This window comes from Rhinolophus ferrumequinum, chromosome 4 (assembly GCF_004115265.2).
Source record: "Rhinolophus ferrumequinum isolate MPI-CBG mRhiFer1 chromosome 4, mRhiFer1_v1.p, whole genome shotgun sequence".
NCBI classification, from domain to species: Eukaryota; Metazoa; Chordata; class Mammalia; order Chiroptera; family Rhinolophidae; genus Rhinolophus; species Rhinolophus ferrumequinum.
The window spans coordinates 30472366-30495062 of record NC_046287.1 but is presented as its reverse complement, the minus strand read 5'-3'; the positions used below and the strand labels follow the sequence as shown (position 1 = coordinate 30495062).

The 22697-nt window shown below is 40.7% G+C and overlaps 1 protein-coding gene across 2 annotated transcripts; it reads left to right on the top strand.

The window, feature by feature from the left end:
- Nucleotides 1–17472: 17472 nt before the first annotated feature.
- On the top strand, nucleotides 17473–22579 carry SPRY2 (sprouty RTK signaling antagonist 2). 2 transcript variants are annotated; one of them, XM_033104947.1, is made up of 2 exons: nucleotides 17473–17991; nucleotides 20797–22579. In XM_033104947.1, the coding sequence occupies exon 2, from the start codon at nucleotides 20848–20850 to the stop codon at nucleotides 21793–21795; it is 948 nt and encodes a 315-aa protein (XP_032960838.1). In that variant the 5' UTR covers nucleotides 17473–17991; nucleotides 20797–20847; the 3' UTR covers nucleotides 21796–22579. The 2 variants fall into 2 exon arrangements, with proteins under 2 accessions (XP_032960838.1, XP_032960839.1); XM_033104948.1 differs by lacking the exon at nucleotides 17473–17991 and adding an exon at nucleotides 18959–19767.
- The last annotated feature ends 118 nt before the right edge of the window (nucleotides 22580–22697 follow it).

The following is a 22697-nucleotide window of genomic DNA, read 5'->3' as shown; positions in this document are numbered from 1 at the left end:
GTAGTTTACTTGCTTGTTTATTTTTTATGAGGTCACAGTAAAAAAGCCTATCTATAGGTAGCAAAATAGCATGGAAGATCCATGAATATACAGCGGATTCAATAGGAAATATCAAATAAACACAATGTCAGGCCATATAAAAATTTGTATATACAGAAGATCAAAAGCATACAACTCCACAATGATATCACTGCCTTCTGAATGAAAAAAATCTAAACACATATTAATGGATGGGTCAATCTGGAAAAACAAATAAGCAAGCCATAACATACAATGCCCTTCTTAAAATGCCATGAGGAATACTATGTGAATTAAGTTGTGTTTGGCAATTTGTATTACCGATCTCTTCACAAAACAAAATGAAAACAAGATAACAGCAATAAAACTCAGCCAGTCAAGGTTTTTAAAAACTGAAATGTATTAAGATGCATTTTTTAAAAATTCACAATATTTCATATATTCTAATTGAAGTAGGGGACCAATTCCCTTTCCACTCAAAGCTACACTCTATTCAGTTGCATAACTTAACTGACAAAGAAAAAGGATGTAGCCATAGATGGGCCAGAAGAGATCCTCCATCCCATCCCGTTGAAAGAATTCCTGAATTTCACTAAAGGTTTCTTCTACCCTTATCCAACCAACCTCATCTATTCAGAAAGAGAACTTTCTAAATACTAAGTGGTCCCAGGGCCCAGAAACTCATCTAGCAAGCTGGTGGATGACTCTGAAGGTTTATCTTTCTGAGCCCAATAAATTAGCAGAAGCTTCCATAGCCCTTACTGTCATTCTCCATCCAAGCCTTTACTATCTTTCCACATCCATTCAATCCAAAGGGTCTTCCTTGTTTTCTCTGCCTCTGCAAACCCACTTTGTACACAATCTATTAGAGGTGTTCTTCATCTTTGCCGATTTCAATGCACCTTGATTTCATAGCATATGACTATGAAGGAAACATTGCAAGTGTGGAGGGGAGGAAGAGAGATAGAGGGAAAGAGAAAGAAGAAAAGGATGAGGGAAAAATCTGACAAGGGTAAGAGGGGAGACTTCCTGCTTATAGGATTATAGAGAGAATTATTTCTGGAAAGGGGGAGTAATTAGTCAGCTATGGTTTCCTTTCCATCTCCCTAAAGGCCAAAGAAGGTCATTTTATCTGATTTCTTTTTCCTTTTGCTAAGAGCTTTACGCATTTAGAATACCTTTCAATAACCACACCTTCATGATAAAACGAGAGAGCACTACATAGTGATCTTCATTTGATAGATGAGGAAAACTGAGAAATGGAGAGGTCAAAAGCCTGGCTCAATGTCACAGGAAAGGCAGTTGCAAAGTTAGGATAAGACCCAGGGTTCTTGACTCCAGCCCTTTACATTATCCCCAAAGTCAACACAAGCAGTCTAGATTTGTTATCTCGCCCCCTTCTGTCTCAAAGGCTGAGTGACAAAGAGTGCTTAGTGTGATACTGAGTGTAAATGACAGCACAGGAAGTCCATTCTCAGGGCAAGCTGTGAGACTGGCAGCTGAACGGGAGGCTAGAAAGCAAGTCTGTACAGAGCACTTTCAGTCTGCACTTGCTATCTCGCCCCTTCTGTGGCCAGAGTCCACAGGGCCAAGGGGAGGAGTTGTGAGGCTGCGTGAGGACAGCAGCAGGTCCCAAGTCCAGTTAACTCATCAATTCCTGATTATCTCTTAGCAAAGCAAAAGGCTGTGACTTCATGAGAAAGAAAGGAATCACTGCAGAACTAAATCTTTTATATTATTTTAAACATAATATTTATACTATAATTCGCTTATTAATTAAAAATTATACAATCATTTACGAACTGCACCTATAATTATTGTGCAAATTTTCAAGGAACACTTTTCGGAACACTAACCTCAGAATTCAACTCTTTGAAACATTTTAATACAGTTCTCAAGGAATTCTATCCAGTCACGTATCACATGTTTGAAGCTTAAACGCTGAAAGTAATGTTACATCAAAACAGGTATGAAAATCAACCATATATGGAAGAAACATTTACATGGAAACCATACCCCCTGCTGATTTCACAGTTGTCTCAGCCAAGACATTGTATATATACATAGTGCAGAGGTCTAGCTGTATAGCAAAAGATGGATTCATTTGTACTATTATGGCATTGTCATTTACTGCAAATGCAAAGGAAAAGAAAAAGAAAACAATAGAAATAGAAAAGAAGCTGACAATGACCTAATTCTACTGTAAATTGAATTTCATCATTCTCCTTCTGTAAACATACCTTTCATTGTAAGTATGTTATTACAAATGGATAATCTCTTTAACAAAATGAAGGAGGAAAATAAATAGATATACGTATGGGACAGTATCTCAAAGTATAATTTGTAATTTCTCATATAATGCTAAATTATGATCAACAATTTTTTAAATTTATTACATAGTGATCAAAATATCTTGTGAAAGATGTTTTACATAATCTTAGTGTCTAATTTTAACACTGATTTTTTATTATATTTTAAATGATTGAAATAAATATAATGCGCTAAAATTTGACAGATCCTCAAATACATTTTTTTAATTCTAAATGTCCATAATAAGTTGTAAAAAGCTAATCTCTAAGATAGACACTCTGATAGATCATAAAATATTTTTATTTATAGTGGACTTCTGTTTAAAATATCAGGCATCCATAAAATAAAAAGAAACAGTAATCAATGCAAAAGGGAATTGTTTTATGTTCTTTATTTATATTTATATTTCTAATTATTGGTAAGGTCAATCAGAGGTTGGCAGACTTTTCCAGAAACTGGAGGGCAAATATCTTCAAGAAGAGAAAAACACAAAAACAGGCACAAAGAGACAGAAGTCCAAAATTTACTTTCTTAAAATACCAGACTACTTCAGTTAGGACACATGCACTAGCTTGGGGTTCCTAAAAAAACAGACTGAAGAAAAACTGCCTTGTCATCAGAACTCCAAAATATATGGATCTCACGAGAAACAGATATGTGGAGCTGTAGACCTAAATCTAAACTCTCCCTGTGGAAGAAAACAAATTTTATCTGTACAAGTTGAGTTACTTGACCAACACATTAGAAATTACACCGAAAATACTCTAAAGACAAGACGCTAAACTCATTTTCCTTTCAAAAGTGGGGAGAAAACAGATAAGGGGCACTCATTGTGCAGCAAACAGAGTGCAAAAATGAAAAGCCTACATAAAAAAGACCGATGAAAGCATAACATTAAAAAGAGAAGTGTTTAGCTGTTAAATCATCCAAATTGCTTTGCCAAATTTTGACATGCTTGATTTCCTGTAGTAAAAATTTCTCTCTCCTTCTCTCTCTTTCTCTCTCTCTCTTTTTTTTGTCTTTGAAAAAAAGTGAGGAAAAATAACCAGCTGTTCCTTGTATAGTTCAGGAAACAAGTTTGATTTATTACTTTAAGGTTATTTTTGAATAAGCTGCTTGTGGCAGCCAGAGTGCAAGAAAAGTCACTGAGGCCTGTCCACTTGAAGGGCTCAAACTGTTTCCTGAACAGTCCTTCTTCACTCCGCACCTCCGACGGCTATTATTGACAACGTGTGACTGGGGCCTTCCAGGATTTTAAAACAGCAGGGGTCCCGGCTAAACAATCGGGCTGTCAATTACCTTTTCCCCTGTTGTGAAAAAGGGGCCCAAGACAATGCAAGTTCTCAGCAGGGAGTTGTGCAGCTCGGAGTACGTAACCCACGCCTGCACCGTTCAGCATTCAAAACGAAGTAAATGGTTGGTGCCTTCACTTTTGTCTGTGTGTGTCAGTTTAAACCAGAATGACTGCAAGGTAGATGTCTCCATGGAAAGATTTTTAAGTTCTTGCTAGGGCGAAATTGACTCTGTACATTGTTATCTCTGGGCTTTGTGGGTGTTTTTTTTTTTTTTTCTAAACTCCAAACGGACACAAAGCGCGCTCCGCTCCCAGCCCCTTTCTGTGTAGGCTTGTCCTCCGGGAACGCCCAACCCTCTCTACCTATATTGTGGCTTAAAAAACTTCCTGTGGGCATTGATGACTTGCTGTGAGGACTGTCCATCATCCCGCCCCTTTGTCCGGCAGTCACTCGCATTCGAATTTGACTGACTGAGGAAGCCTGAGTTATTTGTAAAGAACAACAAGGCTTTTCATTCATAATTTTAGTGGGGGGACGGGGTTCTAATGACTGAGCTTGAATAACGAGGCAGCGCGGTATTCAAGGCAGGAAGGAGCCCAACGGCTGCCGATGGGGAAAGGAGAGGATGCAGGTGAAAAGTGCCTGGGTAAAAAGCCAAACAATGATATGAGGAGCATACGTGTGTACACAGACGACGTTTTAAAAAGGTGAGACAATAAAAAAGATGGAAGCAGGAAGGAGGGCAGGGAAAGTCTTACAGGATTTCATTAGCTTTGGGGTCAAGTTACATGGCAGAGTTTACAGAATCCGAAACCCATAAAGTGTCTACAGAGGAAGTGATCTTTTCTTCCACTGCTGGTTCTCCTACAAAAACAAAAAAGTAAAAAAAAAAAAAAAAAGTAAAACTGGTTTTCACTCTCTTTTGCTACCTTTCATATGTTCAGACAAAGAGAGTTTGTTTTCCAGGGTACTCAGCTTGACAACCACGTCTGGGTTCCAAAGAGATTACTTTTGGGGTCTATAGTCAATTTTAGGTGCATGCAGCATAAACACAATATGTAATAATTTCATATACCTGCTGCTTCCAAGGAGGAGAACTTGTAAATATGTACATTTCTGCTTGAATTTAACTGTATAGTGAAGTACTATGAGATTTCTTTTTCTTGCTACAATAATAAAAGTGTGCTTTGGAGTCTTTTTTTTTTAATTAATAAAATAAAAGCATGACATTGAAATTTTTTAAATGTATGACTTTACACATAGATTCAAAGACAATAATCCAAAATAACAATGCTGCACATTTTTAATCTATTGCCAATTAGAAGGATACAAGCTGCTTTTTTAAAAAACAGATACCATAAGTGAAGAATGTTTCATTCATTATTAAAAGACTTTTACTATGTCTCTTGTTAAAGCAAATCAAGTAAAGGTTAAATTGAACTATAAGAAATGCTAATTTATATAAAGATCAGCAAAAATACATTTGCAGGCAGTGGCACTCTAGTTCTACCTAGGTTGAATCGATTAGGATTATTGGTTTTAGGGAGCACCTACGACTACTAAGGCCTGAAGTCAAAGTTCAAACTCTGGCTGGGTGTTTACTTACCTCTATTTTCCTGGGTTATAAACTGATGCCACAAACATTCTTCAAAACCGAGGAGCTAACTACAACCGCTATGCAGTTAAAATCCATTATCTCATTTCAGTCTGACAACCATCCTGTTTTGACCAGTAAGGAAACTGAGGCATGGAGACACTCCAGTACTTTCCATCTATTTCCACCTGAGTACCCAACAAAGGCAAAGGACAGTGAACATGTTCCTTGAGTATTCCAAAACTAATCTAAAGGCCTCACGGGGGGATTTCTTTATTTTTATTATTATTATTATTATTATTATTATTATTATTATTACTGGCTTGTTTTAAGACTGTACATAGACGAAATAGTTAGATGAACAATGTATATCTTGTGGGTCCCTGTGTCCCCTGGTTTATCCCCACAAATCCTTAGTTTTTGTCCCTCAGTTTTATCAAGGTGTAATTGACAAATAAAATTGTAATATATTTAAGCTGTACAATGTGATAATTTGATATATGAATACATTGTGAAATGATTCCCACAACCAAATTAATTAACATATTCATCACCTCACACAGTTCCTTTTTGAGTGTAAGAACACTTAAGATCTGTTCTCTTAGCAAATTTCAAGTATACAATACAGTATTATTAACTATAGTTACCATGCTGTACATTAGATCTTCAGAACGTATTTATCCTATAACTGGAAGTTTGTATCCTTTTACCAACCTTTTCCTGTTTCCCCCATCCCCTAGCCTCTGGTAATCGTCATTCTACTCTTTATTCTAGGTGTTCAAATCCTTAAGTTTTTGAGAACAACATTAAGTAATTCGGCCCAAGACTTAGAATTAATGATTGGTTGAGAGTTCAGTCACATCCTGGTGATTCTAGATTCAAAAGCAGGTGAGAAGCACTACAGTCTTCCATCTTCCAGCCCCTTGGGATCCAAAGCTCAGGTCCCAGTTCCATGAATGACAAACAGATGCTGTAATTGACAGGCCAAATGCCCAGGCCAAACCATGAAGTTAGTGTATATTGTTTTACACTCCAGACTTTTCAGCTGCATTTATCCTCTTATGTGGAAGTAAATGTGAATAACTGGTTCTCTGTGGTACAAAAATAACTTGATTTCACTATTTGATGATTTCTGTGTTGTAAATACACTCACCATGGCTGATTTTCAAGCCTAATAGTATCACTGAAAATGTGGAGATGAGGAGAGATTTCCATTATCAATTCTTGCAAGCAGATGTGAGACTTCTAGCCTCTTCATCAAGACATACATTGTTTGGTGTCTGCTCCATTTTCTGTCCTTGTTCTCAGTGAGCTATGGATCTCTATTATTGTTTCATTATAATACTATAATGACTTTCATCTACTGAAGATTTATTACAAGTCAGACCTCCTCTAAAGCTCTACATGCATTATTCATTTAATCCTCACAATGATGCTCAGATATAGGAAACATGTTGACCTCCACCTTATGGGTGAAAACACTACAGCTGTTGGAGATTGAGAAATTTATATAAGGCCTCCTTCCAGATCAACCTAAATCAGACTGTATGTGAAAGATCTCGTCATCTGATTTTTTTCAAATCTCCCTATGTAGTTCTAATGTGAAGCCAGGGTTGAGAACCACTAATCTAGAAAACAAGGCAAGAATACTTGCCATTTGAAAAAAATATATAATAACTTTCCAATTCAATGTGGTTAACTATATGTTAGGTCTTGGATAAAACCCAAAATTCACACTTCTATTTGGTTGTGTAGGCACACATCATGCTTGGAAAAACGTCTGTAGAGATGAATAAAATGAGAATGTGGGTCATCGTTAGAATGTGATAGAATTTTTCTAAAAAAATAATCTGAATAACTTAAATATCTCAATAAGTAAGCTAGCAATAGATTTTTAAATGACTAGCTTTTATTTCAAATATTACTGTATTGTTATTTACTTATTTTGCTTATTTGGCATCACCAGATAAAATATAATATGGGACATACTCATAAAAAAATTATCTGAAATGCAAATATGACTGAATGTCCTTTATTTTTGTTTGTTGAATTTGGCAAACCTAGCTTAATTTGGGGTCAGAATTTTCATGTTTTGAATCAAAACTCAAAAGATAATCTACCTTCATTACCTCTCACCCACCATCCAAACTTATACATTTTCCAAACTCTTCCTAATGATTATTCATTTAATCCTCACAATGATGCTCAGATATAGGAAATATGTTGACCTCCACCTCATGGGTGAAAACACTACAGCTGTTGGAGATTGAGAAATTTATATAAGGCCTCCTTCCAGATCAACCTAAATCAAACTGTGTGTGAAAGATCTCATCATCTGATTTTTTTCAAATCAATGCCAATAAGCAGTATGGCTTTACGAGTTACATCAAGTTAATTCCTGATGATTGGGTCCTAGACGTTACATTATAAATTTACTACAAGGGTCCATTTTTTATATATATAATTTGAATACCAGGAAGCTCTTTTAAGCAATTGAGCACAGCCAGAAATCATAAACAAAAAGATTGATAGGCATGAGTTTACGTACAAATTAAAAATGTCTTACATGGAAAAAGATAAAACAAAACAACAAGACTAAGAGTAAGTTTGAAAGATAAATGGAAACTGGGAAATATTTGCATTTTAAAATAAGAAAGACCAAAATACACAAAGTACAAACACCCCAATTAAAATATGGACAAAGAATATGAAATTGAATTCACAGAAAGAAAATACAAATGTCTAATAAATATAAGAAAACATGTTTAACTTTAGAAGTAAACAAAGAAATACAAAATAAAATAATGAAATATCATGATTGACCTATCAGACAGACAAGCACAGATGAAAATTTTTCACAAAATTCACTATTGGTGCAAGTTTTGGAGAAACAGTTCCTCTCATAAACTGGGACTAGAAATGTAAACTGGAATATTATTTTAGTGAGCTTATTAGCAATTTATCAGAATTTTAATAGGCACAATTTGCTTCAAATTCTAGTTCTTTAAATGCATCCGTCGGGAAGAGTACTCCACTGCTTATGAGGCACAGTCCTCCCCCCATCCATGAATTGTTTTCCCTTGAATAAAGAACATTAAACTCGTTACTAAATTGCTTTAGTTTTGTCATTTGACATATCCTACGAATGTAAGACTAATGTGCAAATATACAGAGGGTGACAAAAAATGTATACACATTTTAAGAAAAGAAAAAACCTGTATTAAATTATGCTAATGGTAACCCCTTTGAGCACCTCTTGTAATTGCAGAAGTCAAATGTGACTTGTATTCGTCTTTTGTTATCGGTATATATTGAGTATTACAATTTTAATACTGTTATTTCCTTTCTTAAAACATACATACATTTTTTTGGCACCCTCTGTATATGAACAAGAATGCTATCACAGCATTATTGCAAAACAACTTGTCCCCAAGCCCTCAAAAACAGGGTATCTAATGAAAGCTTTTTAAAATATTCACCACATATTAACCATGATGGGATTATTATTTATAGTTTTTTGGATTGTTTGACATTTTTTTCTTATAGTGAGCATGTAATTCAGAAAAAAATAAAAGTAATTTGTCATTTGGGAGGCCGTGATAGGGGAAAAAGTAAAGTCAGTTATATATAGATAATTCTGGAACATAAAGTACTCAATATAAATTGATGGAAAGTAGTCACCAAAATATACTAGAAATTTTTGATAAAATCCCCACTCTATTAGTGAATGCACAGTAAATTGCAGTTGATTTGATTTATAAGAACTTCTGAGCTATAATGTTAATCACCCCATGGAAAATGCCTTTTGCCCCTTAGGTACCATGGGCCCAGGCTATATTAGATTTCAGAAGTATCATGATCCACTAATAATTTGAAAAGTAGTTAAGAAGGTAGGGCACAAAAACAACTTATTTTAACAATTGTAGAAAGTTCTTAGGGAAAGGATGCAAAAATGGGAAGACAATCATTTGTCTGTTGCCACAAACCCTGGCCCTACCTGAGGTTGAAATGCCCCCATGATGTATTGAATATACTTATAGATAGGATTCTTTAGTGAAATTCAAATACAGTATTTTGGCTTCTGCCTAGAACTTTCTTAGCTGAATTCCATTATAAAGTTACAGTACTATAAACATAAGGGTCTTTTTCACCCACACTCTCAGTATATATTCAGAAAATTTTAGCTTCTTAATAAACCACTTAAAATATGTACTGCCAAAATAAGAGGATTACAGATTTATAAACTTGGGCCCAAAAAGATTAAACAATTAGCCCACTACTTTGCTCAGAGGCTGCCTCTTTCATGAGCCTCCTTAAGAACACTGGGCCAACAAACCCTCAAGCATAAATAGCACTCAGTTGAAAACTGCCTTAGTGGATTCCCTCCAATGGCTTTCTAGGATTTTCATTGCTATTTACCTCATCTCCTCATTTAGACTGTCTGCTCCTTGCAGTCAGAAGCTAGCTAGTTCTCATTTCGAACCCACTGAGCAAGGTGATAAGAGCCAGCAACTCCCAGGCCAAGACCATGAAGACAGGAATTCTGCCCCCAGAAGGCCAAGCCATGTTGATATTAAATAAGTTGGAGTCCTTGATATGGCTTTTCCCCAGAATGTAGAAAACAGGACTTGTCACTTAGTGTGAGCCTCTAAGCCTAAGAATTGTATTTGATCATTATTATTCTGAGTCATGTGCAAATTCACCTTTACACGACCATAGTAACCTAAAGAATTTAGGACAATGAAATATCATTTCGTTCTAGTGTATAACAAATACCTCTCCACCCATCATTTGTTATAGGTGAATGTATATCTTCCTCCTAACAGGGGATGGAGCTTCAACATCATTGCAGACACAAGCCTTCATCCCCAAAACAGTTAAAATCAGTGCTGGAGAAGAGCCCAAATGTGGAAGTCACTCTCAACGAAGAAGGAACTCACATTTCTTAAGTCTCCGGATTTCCTGAACAAGTACTTCAGTGAGTACACATTCCAGTACAAAACTACCACATCACCCAAGAGGTCCCTTCTTCCCTAAAGTGCTCTGCCCATTTTGAGAATGTCACACATGACAACAAAAATCAATATAAGGTTAAGGTTTCTATAGAAATACTGACCATTAATAGATGAATATAGCTAATAACAGTCATTAAAACTTGTAGTAAATCTCAATATTTATTCTCAAACAATAAGATAGGTAAAATAAACCAAATTGTGCTTACTAATTTTAAAAGTTTTTGAAAATACAGAGGCAAAATAGCTAATTTTACCAAATAAACTACCAAATCCAATTTAATTGGAATTATCACTGCTACTTACTGAGAGCTTCCCACATCGCTAGGCTTTGTTGATATTTTATATCATCCAACCATCAAAGCAACCTTTTTTACAAACAGGAACTAAGGTTAATGATTTCGTTCATTCATCCTATTTAAAAGTAATACTTGAGTTCCTTGAATGTGCCAGGCCCTTCGGGGCGGGGGATAAAATGGCAGGCAAACTCTGCTTGGATTCCAGATCTCGTAGAGCTTAGGATACAGTGAAGGAGACAGTTATTAGTCAACCATTCACTTCATTACATGTATGTTTGCAGCACAGAAGGTCAGGAGACGAAAGACGGAGATTTGGCCTGGACACAGAGGTCAGAAAAAACTCCCCTGAGAAAATGACAACAGAGATTCAGAAGGCAAAAAAGAATTAATATGGCAAAAGGCCAAAAAAGGGAGCAGGGAATAGCATATACATACAAAGTCCCTGTCGCAGGAGACGAGCACTTTAGAGCAACTAAAAGCTAGCGATCATAGCTGCAGGAAGGAAGCCCAAAAACATGGTCTAACAGGAGGCTGGGAATAGAAAGGGGCTGTACTGTAGGACCTTGAAGTTGGCTTAAGGACTTGAATCTTTATCCTAGGAATAATCAGAAGCCAAGGATGCTTAAATGCTTCAGGTTGGCCCAAAGTAGCCTAGACTGACCCCAAACCTAGATCTCTTATTTAAACTCCCAGAGCCTTCAGAAAGTATTAGTATACTTAAGAGTTCAAGCTTCAGTACTATTCTCTTTTAGGAATTACAGTTAAAAAGAAATTTATAAAAGATGATCATTTTGAAGAACTAATTTCTAATTTTGCAAGTGCATAATTTTAACATCTTTTAGGGTATAATACAAGTATGTCTCTGCACTGTCAGACCAGGGCGAGAAGAGTGTTTCTGAAAATGACAAGGAGATTTTCACAAAGACTATGAAAGGCAAAATCATTCACTAGTTGGTGGTTTTCTTGCAGCTGTTTTTAAAACGCATCCTTAAAAGTTTAATTTGAAATTACAGTTTAGTATTTAATTTTAATAATATAGTCGTACTTTTGCACTTTTCAAACTAAGAAATTCATGGGTTTACTTTTACCTATATTCTCTATCAGCCTGTTTGTTAATTTCTTTATCATATAGCTTAAGAATAGGCGTTCCCTACAATCTTCCTTCCTTACATAAAAATTCCATATAGATTTATTTTTTAAATGTATAATATTTACTATTCAGGAATTAAAAATCATAGCCTTAACAAACTTGTTTCTGTCACTTCCTGATAATTATGCAAAACACAATAGTAATTTCCAGGCTAGTAGAGTGACTCTTAAATTCTGTCATTAAGAAATTCCAAATCTCTTAATTTGCCGTTACAAAATTAAGATGCAAAATATTTACTTATTTTAATTATATTAATTTCATTTATTAAAAAGCATTTACTGAGTGTCTAATATTTATGGAGATCAGAATATTTTCTTTTTTAAGAATGAGATGGGGCCGGCCCGGTGGCTCAGGTGGTTAGAGCTCCATACTCCTTACTCCGAAGGCTGCCAGTTCGATTCCCACATGGGCCAGTCAGTGGGCTCTCAACCACAAGGTTGCCAGTTCAATTCCTCCAGTCCCGCAAGGGATGGATGGTGGTCAGCACCCCCTGCAACTAAGATTGAACACGGCACCTTGAGCTGAGCTGCCAGCTGAACTCCCGGATGGCTCAGTTGGTTGGAGCGAGTCCTCTCAACCACAAGGTTTCCGTTCAACTCCCGCAAGGGATGGTGGGCTATGCCCCCTGCAACTAGAAAACGGCAACTGGACCTGGAGCTGAGCTGCGCCCTCCACAACTAAGACTGAAAGGACAACTTGAAGCAGAATGGCACCCTCCACAACTAAGATTGAAAGGACAACAACTTGACTTGGAAAAAAGGCCTGGAAGTACACACTGCTCCCCAATAAAGTCCTGTTCCCTTTCCCCAATAAAATCTTTAAAAAAAAAAAAAAGAAAGAAAGACATAAACAGACTGAAAGTAAAAGGATGGAAAAAGATATTATTTCATGATAATGGAAATGAAAAAAAAAAAAAAAGAAAGAGATGGTAAAGAATCTTTCTATTTCCATTCCAGGCCATAACGAAGAAGTCTAAAGAAGGCCTGATACAGACTCTCCAGATCCTTGGAATACTCTTTTTAAAGAGTCACACCCAACATAGGGTATGTATAGAAAAGCTGTTTTATATAACCCCACAATATTCTCAAATGATTCACAAATCACTGTAACTTCAAAACACTTCCTGTCCAAAGGAACAAACAAATTAAATCTGCATACAATCTTATTCCATTTACCAAATTGAATATTTTAAAAGTTGACCTGTTAACTGAGATTGATTCGGGGCTGGCTGGCAGCCTTAATATTGTGACATCTGGACCGTAAGAATGGCTTTAGTGGAATCTGTTTAACTACATCTTCCTTAGAGAACAGTTTGAACTTCCTATGCCCTTTTGATCAAGTGTCTACATAATAAGAAGTATAAAACCAAAACTTCCTATTTATTCAGAGGCTAAAATCTTCCTACTGCTACCTAACTTGGCCAATAATATCCAAATACTTATTTCAATTTATGATTTTCACTTATAAGAAGCTGTAGCGTCTGTGTTAAAAAGATTCCAGAACAGAAGCAATCAACTGTTAAACAGGAAAACAAGTAAACCTTGGGCTATGTGGCAGAAAGGCAAAGCAACAATGCAGTGTTTTCACTGACTAGACTTTCTCTCCGCACATCAGTCCTACAAATGAAGAAGCTTGATCTTCAGGTCAAGGCACAAATACATTGGAAATATAATGTTGGCCAGCACAGAAATATTGTGTTGCCTTGTTGCAGATCTTCAGTCCACATCTGACTTTGCATGAGTTGTAGCAATAATGTGCATAGATCTAGCAGGATGATTAACTGACCAATAGAAAACATCAGGTTGAAAATTAGAACTCTGAAAAAGACCAGACCCACAGGAGCCTCCAGTTCAAGATCAACTCATCACAACCACTCTTACCCTGAAATAACTCCAGATCTTTCCCTCAGTTTAGTTAGGGATAAAGGACATCACCAAAGAAGGGTAGATGCAGAGATAAACTGTCCCCAGATCTCCAAGCTATCTAGTTAAGAACTCAAGTGGTCTATTTTGAATTCCTTTGCATCTTTTAGTGCAGCTACTCCCAATTCCCTTCTAGAGGTAGTATCAATAGAATTTGGAAAATCAAAGAAATTCAAAAAGATAAATGATTACAGTCATGGCTGCCAAATCCAAAAGTCTATTATTGCAAAGCCCTTGAATTGAGAAAGGTCTCTCCTGGAAGAGTTCATGCACAAATAAGGTTTACTACTGCAATTCGATATGAGGAGAAATAATGGTTGAAAGACCTAAATTGTTACTCTTGGAAGCAGTATATACTGGTGTCTTCTGGGCCAGCTTTAAATGTGAATACATAAGTCAATTGCCTTGGTTATAAAACTAACCAAATAAACAAGTAATCAATTGCTATTAATTCTTGTCTCCAGAATGCATCTTACCATTGCAAGATTTTTCTGTGTTATCAAAACTGGGTCTGAAGCCAGTAAGGCCAAGTGGTTTAGTCGGTCTCACAAAGAAACTGGAACTAGAGTTGTTTAAAGCTACATTCTCCCATTACTACACATAATTCAGAAGCTTAGGTGAGTTTAATGCAACCTCTAAAATATCTGACTTAACTCAGCCCACATACCTACTGGTAAAGAAGCATGGTTACATTTATTATCCCTATTGATATCTTCTACCAAAGACTGGGGGAGACAAAATTCACGTAAGTTTATACACTGCCTCTTTTACAAAAAGAAATTGAGAATAATTATCGTTATAAAAATGAAGCAAATCCAAATAAATGAATACAGAAAATAAAATGAAGGTAGAGATCCCAACTCTATGACACACAGTCCTGTTCAGTGGTTAGGACTAGGAAGGCATGCCACCTGGTGTTGTCCCCCAGAACTTGGAGGTGAGCTTTGGTGCAGCACAAATTTCCATGGATTCAACATTGGGCAAATGGCAACATTACTCAAACATCCAGGTTACCTCTCTAGAACTCTCCACAACACATTTGAAAATGGACTTCATTGTGAAGTTTTACATGACATTCTTTCATAATTCTGAAGAATCTTCCAAAATTAATCCCAGTCGTAATTTTGGAATGCAACATGAAGATCACTTTGGGAACACATTACAAAAGCTGCACGAAACACGCCATTGTGTGTGCATGCACATGCACACACATAAACATAATTTCTCTTTGGGATTATAACTCCCTAAAAAAAACTTTCAAGGCACAATACACTGCTTTATATACCACGTCTGAAAAATAATAATAATTGCACTAAGTAAAATAAATAGTAAGGAATAAATTAGAAAGAATCCAACAGATTCTTGTTTTCACGTTGTGCTTAAATTATAGGTTAAATGTTTTCCTAGCCAGCAAGCTGGAGGCTGTGGGGGAGGAGGGGAGAGCTAGATTGCATGGATTCTTTCTGGCTCATGAAAGATAAATGTAAATTCCTAGTTTCTTCCCTATTGACTCAATAAAAATATAACGTCCTTTAACCAGACGGAAGCTACTGACTTAAATTCCATTTTATGCTTTGATCCAGAACTACCTGTCTTCGCAGAGTTCCTGCAGTGCTGGGAAAATAGCATAGGCACAAGTGTCTCCAGTGGCAGCCATCGGGTGCAGGGGTTAAAAGAGAAGAAGAAAAGGCGTTTCTTTCACCTGTCCTGCCTGAGACTCGCTGACCACAGACAGGCAGCACGTTCCATACCAGCCTTGCAACAAACCTGGTTTGGCTCCCAACTCTTTCCTCTTTGTAAGAGCTGAAGTTTTTCTGAACCTAGGTACCTGATCTCGCATTCCAAACGGAATGTGTCCGAGGAAACAGTAGGGGAAGCTACCTGCTGTGGTATTTGTGTTATAAATGTCTTTTTTCATTTTGAACCAGCCGGCCAAATGCACATTTTGAAAGGCACCCTCTCCTACCGTCGTCGAGTAATAGGAAAACAGCCCTAGCCTCGCGCCGGGAGGGCGCCCCCTGGTGGTCGGACGTTTCGTAAACGCCGCGACGCCTGCGTTCACCCAGAGGCTCAAAGGACTCCGGCGTCGGGCTAGCGGCCGGGAACCCCGGAGGCCGAGTCGACATCACCCGGGAAGCGGCGGAGACGACCGACGTAGCCTGGTCCACCCTCACCTGGAGTGGGGGTACATAGGCCAGCGCCCGGAAATAACGCATGCCACTTCCCCTGCTGTGTCTAAGTTCCAAACCCCGGGCGAGGGGGGTGAGCCCTGGAGAAACTTGGAGAAGGCAAGGCGAGAGCGCCGCGCGGCAGGGTACGCACTGGGACATTCTAGAGGGAGAGCTGTGGAGAAGGCAGCGAGTGCCAGGGTAGCTGCGAACGGTGGTGGACTGGAGCTGGACCAGAGGAATCAAGCACCACGTTTTCCTAGCACTGTTTCAAGAACTCTAACCTCGCTCGGGGGCAAGATTGCAGGTGCTATTCGGAAGTATTAACCGTACTTCCCTGTAAAGTAAAAACATTCTGTAAATCATTTGAATCCAGTAATAGGAGTGTGGCTGCGGGGGGTGTTAATTTCTCACTGGTGCTCCCACGTACAAGCACGTATCTTGGTAAATGAACGGCAGTTAAGAGCAGTGCGTATGTATGCATTTCTAGCGTTAATTTCTATTTTTTAAGCACGTAGGAAAACACGGTCCACCTTCAAAATGGACAATAGGATCTTGTTGAGAAATGTTCTAGATGACAAGGAGAGTAGGAAATGAAGGATGACTCTTCTGGGTAAGTGGAGGAGGAAATCTGCAGTGGAACAGTGAGACCCCCTCCCATTTCAGAAGCCGGTAATGTCGCCCTTAGTAATCGTGTATACGTGTATTACTGAATTAACTAATCTTAAGGCTTAGATTGTAGAATTTCCTTCAGTGTTGTGCCAAAGAAAACAGTAAGAAAGATCCAAAAACTCCCCTTTTAAAAATAAAACCTAGTATTAAACCGAAATCTACAAATCAATAAAATCAAAAGCAAATCACGGCCAGAGCAGAAGGTACTTGAAATCCGAATCTGCATTCCGTTCCCCTTGTACAAGGCTCTGAGGTGGGGGAGGCGGTTTGTGCTGGTGCCTGGTGTATAATCGGGTTAATCCAGTAGACAAAGAATAAACCAATAGCCCTCCCACCTCACTTCCCGCTCCCCTCCCCCTCCCCCCTTTTCTCTCTTCGTCGCCCCCTGGGGTAGGGGTCAGAAATAGGGAGAGGTGGGCTTGAAATGGGTTCCGAATAAAGTCTCAAAACCTGCAACTTGTTTTAAATGCTAACACTCCATGGCCCGGATTAGTTTTAAATGTTCTTTCCCGTTTCCTAGTGGCGAGGAGAAAGTTCCTCATGGCTCGTCCTCCAGGGCTCTGGGGAAACCTTAAGGTCAGTGTTTCCTTGAAACTAGATAAACTGACCCCGCCGTGCCCAGTCCGGCCCCGCAGGCGCCCCGCGTGACGGCGCCCGGGCGGCAGGACCGGCCTGGGGACGCGCGGGGCGGCGCGGTTGCCCTTTTGAATGCCTCCTGCGGCTCAGAGCGCTGGCGGGCGCTGGAGTGTGAGTGAATGTAGCCCCGCGGAGCCAATGAGCTGGGACCGGATGCGATATATCCTCTGGGACAACAACTGCTCTGTTCCGCCTCGGATCCACATGACGCCATTTACTGCTGCCGCGGCCGCCGCAGAGCTCCCTGCCTCCTCCGGAAAGGCGAGGGCGCAGGCCAACGGCGAGCCCCCCCGGCCGGGCCCCAGACCCTCCTTCTCCTCCTCCTCCTTCTCCTCCTCCTCCGCACCCACCGCCCCCGCCTCGGCCTCGCCGCCGCGCCTCCACAACGCCCAGTCTGCACTGCCGAGAGCTGCACGCCGCAGAGCGAGCGAAGGAGAGGGGCCGGCGGAGCGCGCAGCGCCCAGGCCCCCGCGCCCGCCCGGCCCGGCCCGCGGCCCCGCGCCCTCGCGCCGCCTCCGCTACGACGCGGTGGTGGCTGCACGACTTGGCCATCTGGCCTTAGGGTCTCTGTAAGGCCGTTTTCTTTTCTCATTCGCTCATCTGCCAGGAAAAGAGACTCGCCGTTGGCGCTTCGGCCTCCAGTTCATTGAGAAAAAAAAGGAAATACTCCGCGTGCGCTCTGGAAAGGGGGTCGCCTCCAGCCCCGAACCCCGGAGTGTTCTACGGCCGGGGATTTGGCTCCGGATTTTCCTCTCCTTTTTTTTTTTACTCCCGCCGATTGCTCCGAAGTTGGACTGGAGCAGAGTTTGGAAAGAAGGGGGGCGGGGGGAAAGTTTGCATCGGGGCTGGATTTATTTGCACATCGCAGGAAGAAGAGATCCAACGGAGAGGGGTTGGTGTAAAGCCGCGATCACGGTGAGACGCGTTCTGCTCCTCAACTCTTGGCGCTGTGGTCGGCGCTTTGTGGGCAACATGGAGTAGGTGCAGCCGGACCGGGAGTGGGGTCTCTCTCCTCCGGCCTCCTTTCTCTAACCCCGCAGTTTCCCGGCAGGGGCTGCATTGCGTGCGCGTTGTAGTGTCCCCGGCCCCACGCGCCCGCACTCTGGGCAGTTGGGGTGACGGACGTCTCGCCTCGAGTCGTCTCCCGGCCCTGCATTGGCCGCGAATTCGGCGCTGAGAGCGAGAGAGGGAGGGAAAACACTTAGTGTTTTCCTGGTCGTCGTTGCAGGCGCCCGCATTTCTAACCTGTTCCTCTCCGGGAAAGGCAAGTCCTGGGAGAGGCTATCCCGGGGCAGTGGCGCCGGCGGGACCCGGGCCACGCGAGGCGCTCGCCTCACGGGGGCAGCGAGACCCCGTGGGTGAAAAAAGGACGGAGTGCCGGGTGGAGGGAGCCCCCGCCTCTGTCCGGTGTGGACAGAGGCAAGCCGGGTGCGGGTGGGAGCGTCGCCCTGCCTGGCGCCGGGTCTCTGCGGTTCGGAAGTGCAGCTCTCTCTTTTTTCCGTTCTCCGTGGTCGGCCTGGGTCATGCTTTTTTTATTTTTGGAAGATTGGGCTGACCCAACACCGGAAGAAAGTCATCAAGCGGTCGCGATCATTTTCCATTACCTGAAAATAGGTGGCAAAAGAGGCTAGTTTTTTATTTCCTTTGGCTGATCTACTTTTGTTGCTGCTGTTTTTTAATTCGGAATCTTGTGCGTCTTTTACAAAGCAGTTTCTGTGTCGGTTTGCCCCACCCTGTGCTGAAGTCCTTTTCCCCTAATCCTTACTCTAATGATACAATTCTTAATGGGGATTTCGCGGGGCGTGGGGGCAGAATGGGGGAGCACGCAGGGTGGGGGACGCTGCGAAGGAGGCCAGAAAGCGACAGAAATCACTTTTGTTGAAAAAAAAAAAAAACCTCCCAAAGATGCTCCATTCCACTGCAAGCAAATCTGCGCGGAAAGTTCCCAGTCCAGGGATCTGGTTCCTGCCTGCCAGACGTGTGCAATGGGGTGGGGCCCAGAAAAATGCTCTTTCCTTAAACAATTCTTGTTTTATTTTAAGAAATACAGGTGTGTGTATGTGTATATTTTAATACATAGGCGTGAAAACATTGCAGGCAGTGTCTCTTTGGTCAGTGCACAGTGGAGTCGCCCAGTGTGCGTGGGTGCCTCGGTGTCCCGGGTCTGTGTCCGGCTTTCGTCTTGGCCTCGGGGCTGGAAACCTGTGCCTGATGTTCGAGATCCTTCTCGGGAACGCCCTGTGGTGGGCTACGTGACCTCAGCCTGAGAATAGAGTGGGAGCTCCGTTTTAGAGATGGGAGGCGGTTATCTGGAGCGGGGTAGATTTTAGCTGGAAAAGGAGGGGAGGGGGAAGTGCTCGAGCGTTTCACAGCACGTTCCCTTCCGAGGTGCCCGCGCCCCCCTCCTGTCTGTCGGTCTTGGAATTGTGCGCAGGGGGTCCAGCCTGGCCTCTAGGTTGCAGCAGTCCACCCGGAATAAAGTCCCTCGGGGCCCCGACTGTGTCCCACCTGCTGGAGACGGTGTTGAGGCGCAGATAGAGTCGATAAACGGAGTGAAAGCAAAGAGCATCGTTGTCTTGTCTGCCTTTCTGTTGCAAGTGAGATCCGGTTTCCAGCTCTGCCTTGTTCCGAATTGGGAGGCGTGTGTCACCTGCTTGTGTCCCTTTTCTAAAAAGTGGAGGTTGGATAAAGGTCCAGGTTTCGCCGTTTTTCTTCATTGTAGACTTAGTGGTAAAGGGGATGATAGTTTTGAAATTTATAAACGGATTGTCGTTTACACGATTACTTGTCAGAATGATAGATTTGAGATTTGGCACTTGAATTTTTAAAACCCTTCCTGTTATCAGCAGCCGGTTTATGTTCTCAACTATTAAGTTTTTGGAGATGGGCAAACAACTTAAGATTTTGACATAATTTACTTCTAAAACAGAACAGTCTTTCAACAATAGAATTGAAGTTCTAGACAGTCAAGCTGTAAAATATTATATATTTGATTCTAAAGTTGAGAAGTTGAAAATAAGCTCCTGTTTTGCTTGTTGTGTAGTTTGCGTTATTGTATTTCTGGCACCTGACAAGATTTGAATCAATTCGCTTTTTAATTCTATACCTTTGCCACTATACAGTTAAAGGTAATGCATGATTGTTGTAAAATTTATAAATATTCCTTGGTGGGGAAATACTTACTTTTTACATGTTATTCATCCTATGGGATTTTTATAAAGTTACAGAATATTAGATAAATCATAGTTCAAGATATTTGATGTAAAATCAGACTTAAAGTTGGAATTTAGAAATTCCAACTGTATTCATTGACATTTAAGACAAATGGCCATAATCTTAAACCTGTTTCAAATTTGGAAAAGGTGTTCAACTTTTGAAAATGTCGGTAGCAATGTTATGTTCTAACATTACTTTCTTGCCATTTTTACATTGAACCTGACCCTTGGAAATTTTGTTTATTTGCATAAGGAATTGATACTTATGTAATTGAAACAAAGACTAGCTTTGTGTCACTACACATCACAGGATTAAAGAATTGTCAATACCCAGCCATAATTTTACAGGCATTGATCATATGGCTATTCTCATAAACTCCACAACCACTCCATTTCAAATCCTCTTTCTCTAGGGGAAGTGGGAAGTGAAGAGTTAACTCAGGTGGGTGGAGAGTGGGGAAGTATCCTGGAGTGTAAACCTACTCTTTCCTCTTGCTTTCCACAGGAATTCAGATGTGTTCTAAGCCTGCTGGAGTGACCACACTTTCAAGACCTGATGGAGGCCAGAGCTCAGAGTGGCAGTGGGTCGCAGCCCTTGCTGCAGGCACCCCGTGACAATGGCAGGCAGCGTGGGGAGCCTGACCCCAGAGACACCCTCACCCAGCAGGTACACGTGTTGTCCCTGGATCAGATCAGAGCCATCCGAAACACCAATGAGTACACAGAGGGGCCTACTGTGGTCCCGAGACCTGGGCTCAAGCCTGCTCCTCGCCCCTCCTCTCAGCACAAACACGAGAGACTCCATGGTCTGCCCGAGCACCGCCAGCCTCCCAGGCTCCAGCACTCGCAGGTCCATTCTTCTTCAAGAGTCCCTCTGTCCAGGTCCATCAGCACAGTCAGCTCTGGGTCTCGGAGCAGTACGAGGACAAGTACCAGCAGCAGTTCCTCTGAACAGAGACTGTTGGGACCATCTTTCTCCTCTGGGCCGGTTACTAATGGGATAATCCGGGTGCAGCCCAAATCCGAGCTCAAACCAGGTGAGCTTAAGCCCCTGAGCAAGGAAGATTTGGGCCTGCATGCCTACAGGTGTGAGGACTGTGGCAAATGCAAGTGTAAGGAGTGTACCTACCCAAGGCCTCTGCCATCAGACTGGATCTGCGACAAGCAGTGCCTTTGCTCAGCCCAGAACGTGATTGACTATGGGACTTGTGTGTGCTGTGTGAAAGGTCTCTTCTATCACTGTTCTAATGATGACGAGGACAACTGTGCTGACAACCCGTGTTCTTGCAGCCAGTCTCACTGTTGTACACGTTGGTCGGCCATGGGCGTCATGTCCCTTTTTTTGCCTTGTTTATGGTGTTACCTTCCAGCCAAGGGTTGCCTTAAATTGTGCCAGGGGTGTTATGACCGGGTGAACAGGCCTGGATGCCGTTGTAAAAACTCAAACACAGTTTGCTGCAAAGTTCCCACTGTCCCACCCAGGAACTTTGAAAAACCAACATAGCATCATTAATCAGGAATATTACAATAATAAGGATTGTTCCTTTTTTTTCTTTTTAACACACATATGCAACCAACTAAACAGTTATAATCTTGGCACTGTTAATAGAGGGTTGGGATATTCTTTGCTGTTTGCAGTGAAATGCTTTTGTCCATGTGCCATTTTAACTGATATGCTTGTTAGAACTCGGCTAATGGAGCTCAAAGTATGAGATATAGAACCTGGCAACTCACATGTTGCATAAGCTAAAGCAACAGACATTCCTAGGCAAAAAGTTTTGTTTGTGAATAGTCCTTTCAAAATTTGTAAATTAGCAAATGACTTTTTTTCCATTGTTTTCTCCAGAGATAATGTGCTATATTTTTGTATATACAATAATATTTGCAACTGTGAAAAACAAGTTGTGCCATGCTATATGGCACAGTCACAAAATATTATACTAATATGTTGTACATTCGGAAGAATGTGAATCAATCAGTATGTTTTTAGATTGTATTTTGCCTTACAGAAAGCCTTTATTGTAAGACTCTGATTTCCCTTTGGACTTCATGTATATTGTACAGTTACAGTAAAATTCAACCTTTATTTTCTAATTTTTTCAACATATTGTTTAGTGTAAAGAATATTTATTTGAAGTTTTATTATTTTATAAAAAAGAATATTTATTTTAAGAGGCATCTTACAAATTTTGCCCCTTTTATGAGGATGTGATAGTTGCTGCAAATGAGGGGTTCCAGATGCATATGTTCAATATAAAATAGAAAATATATTAACGTTTGAAATTAAACTGAGCTGTGTTGTCTTATTTCACCTTTTCCTTCTTTGAAGTGAAAGAAACCGCCTGTTAAGGCTAGCATTTCAATGAAATTGTTTCACTTATCTATAAGATTATTTTTATTTATGGT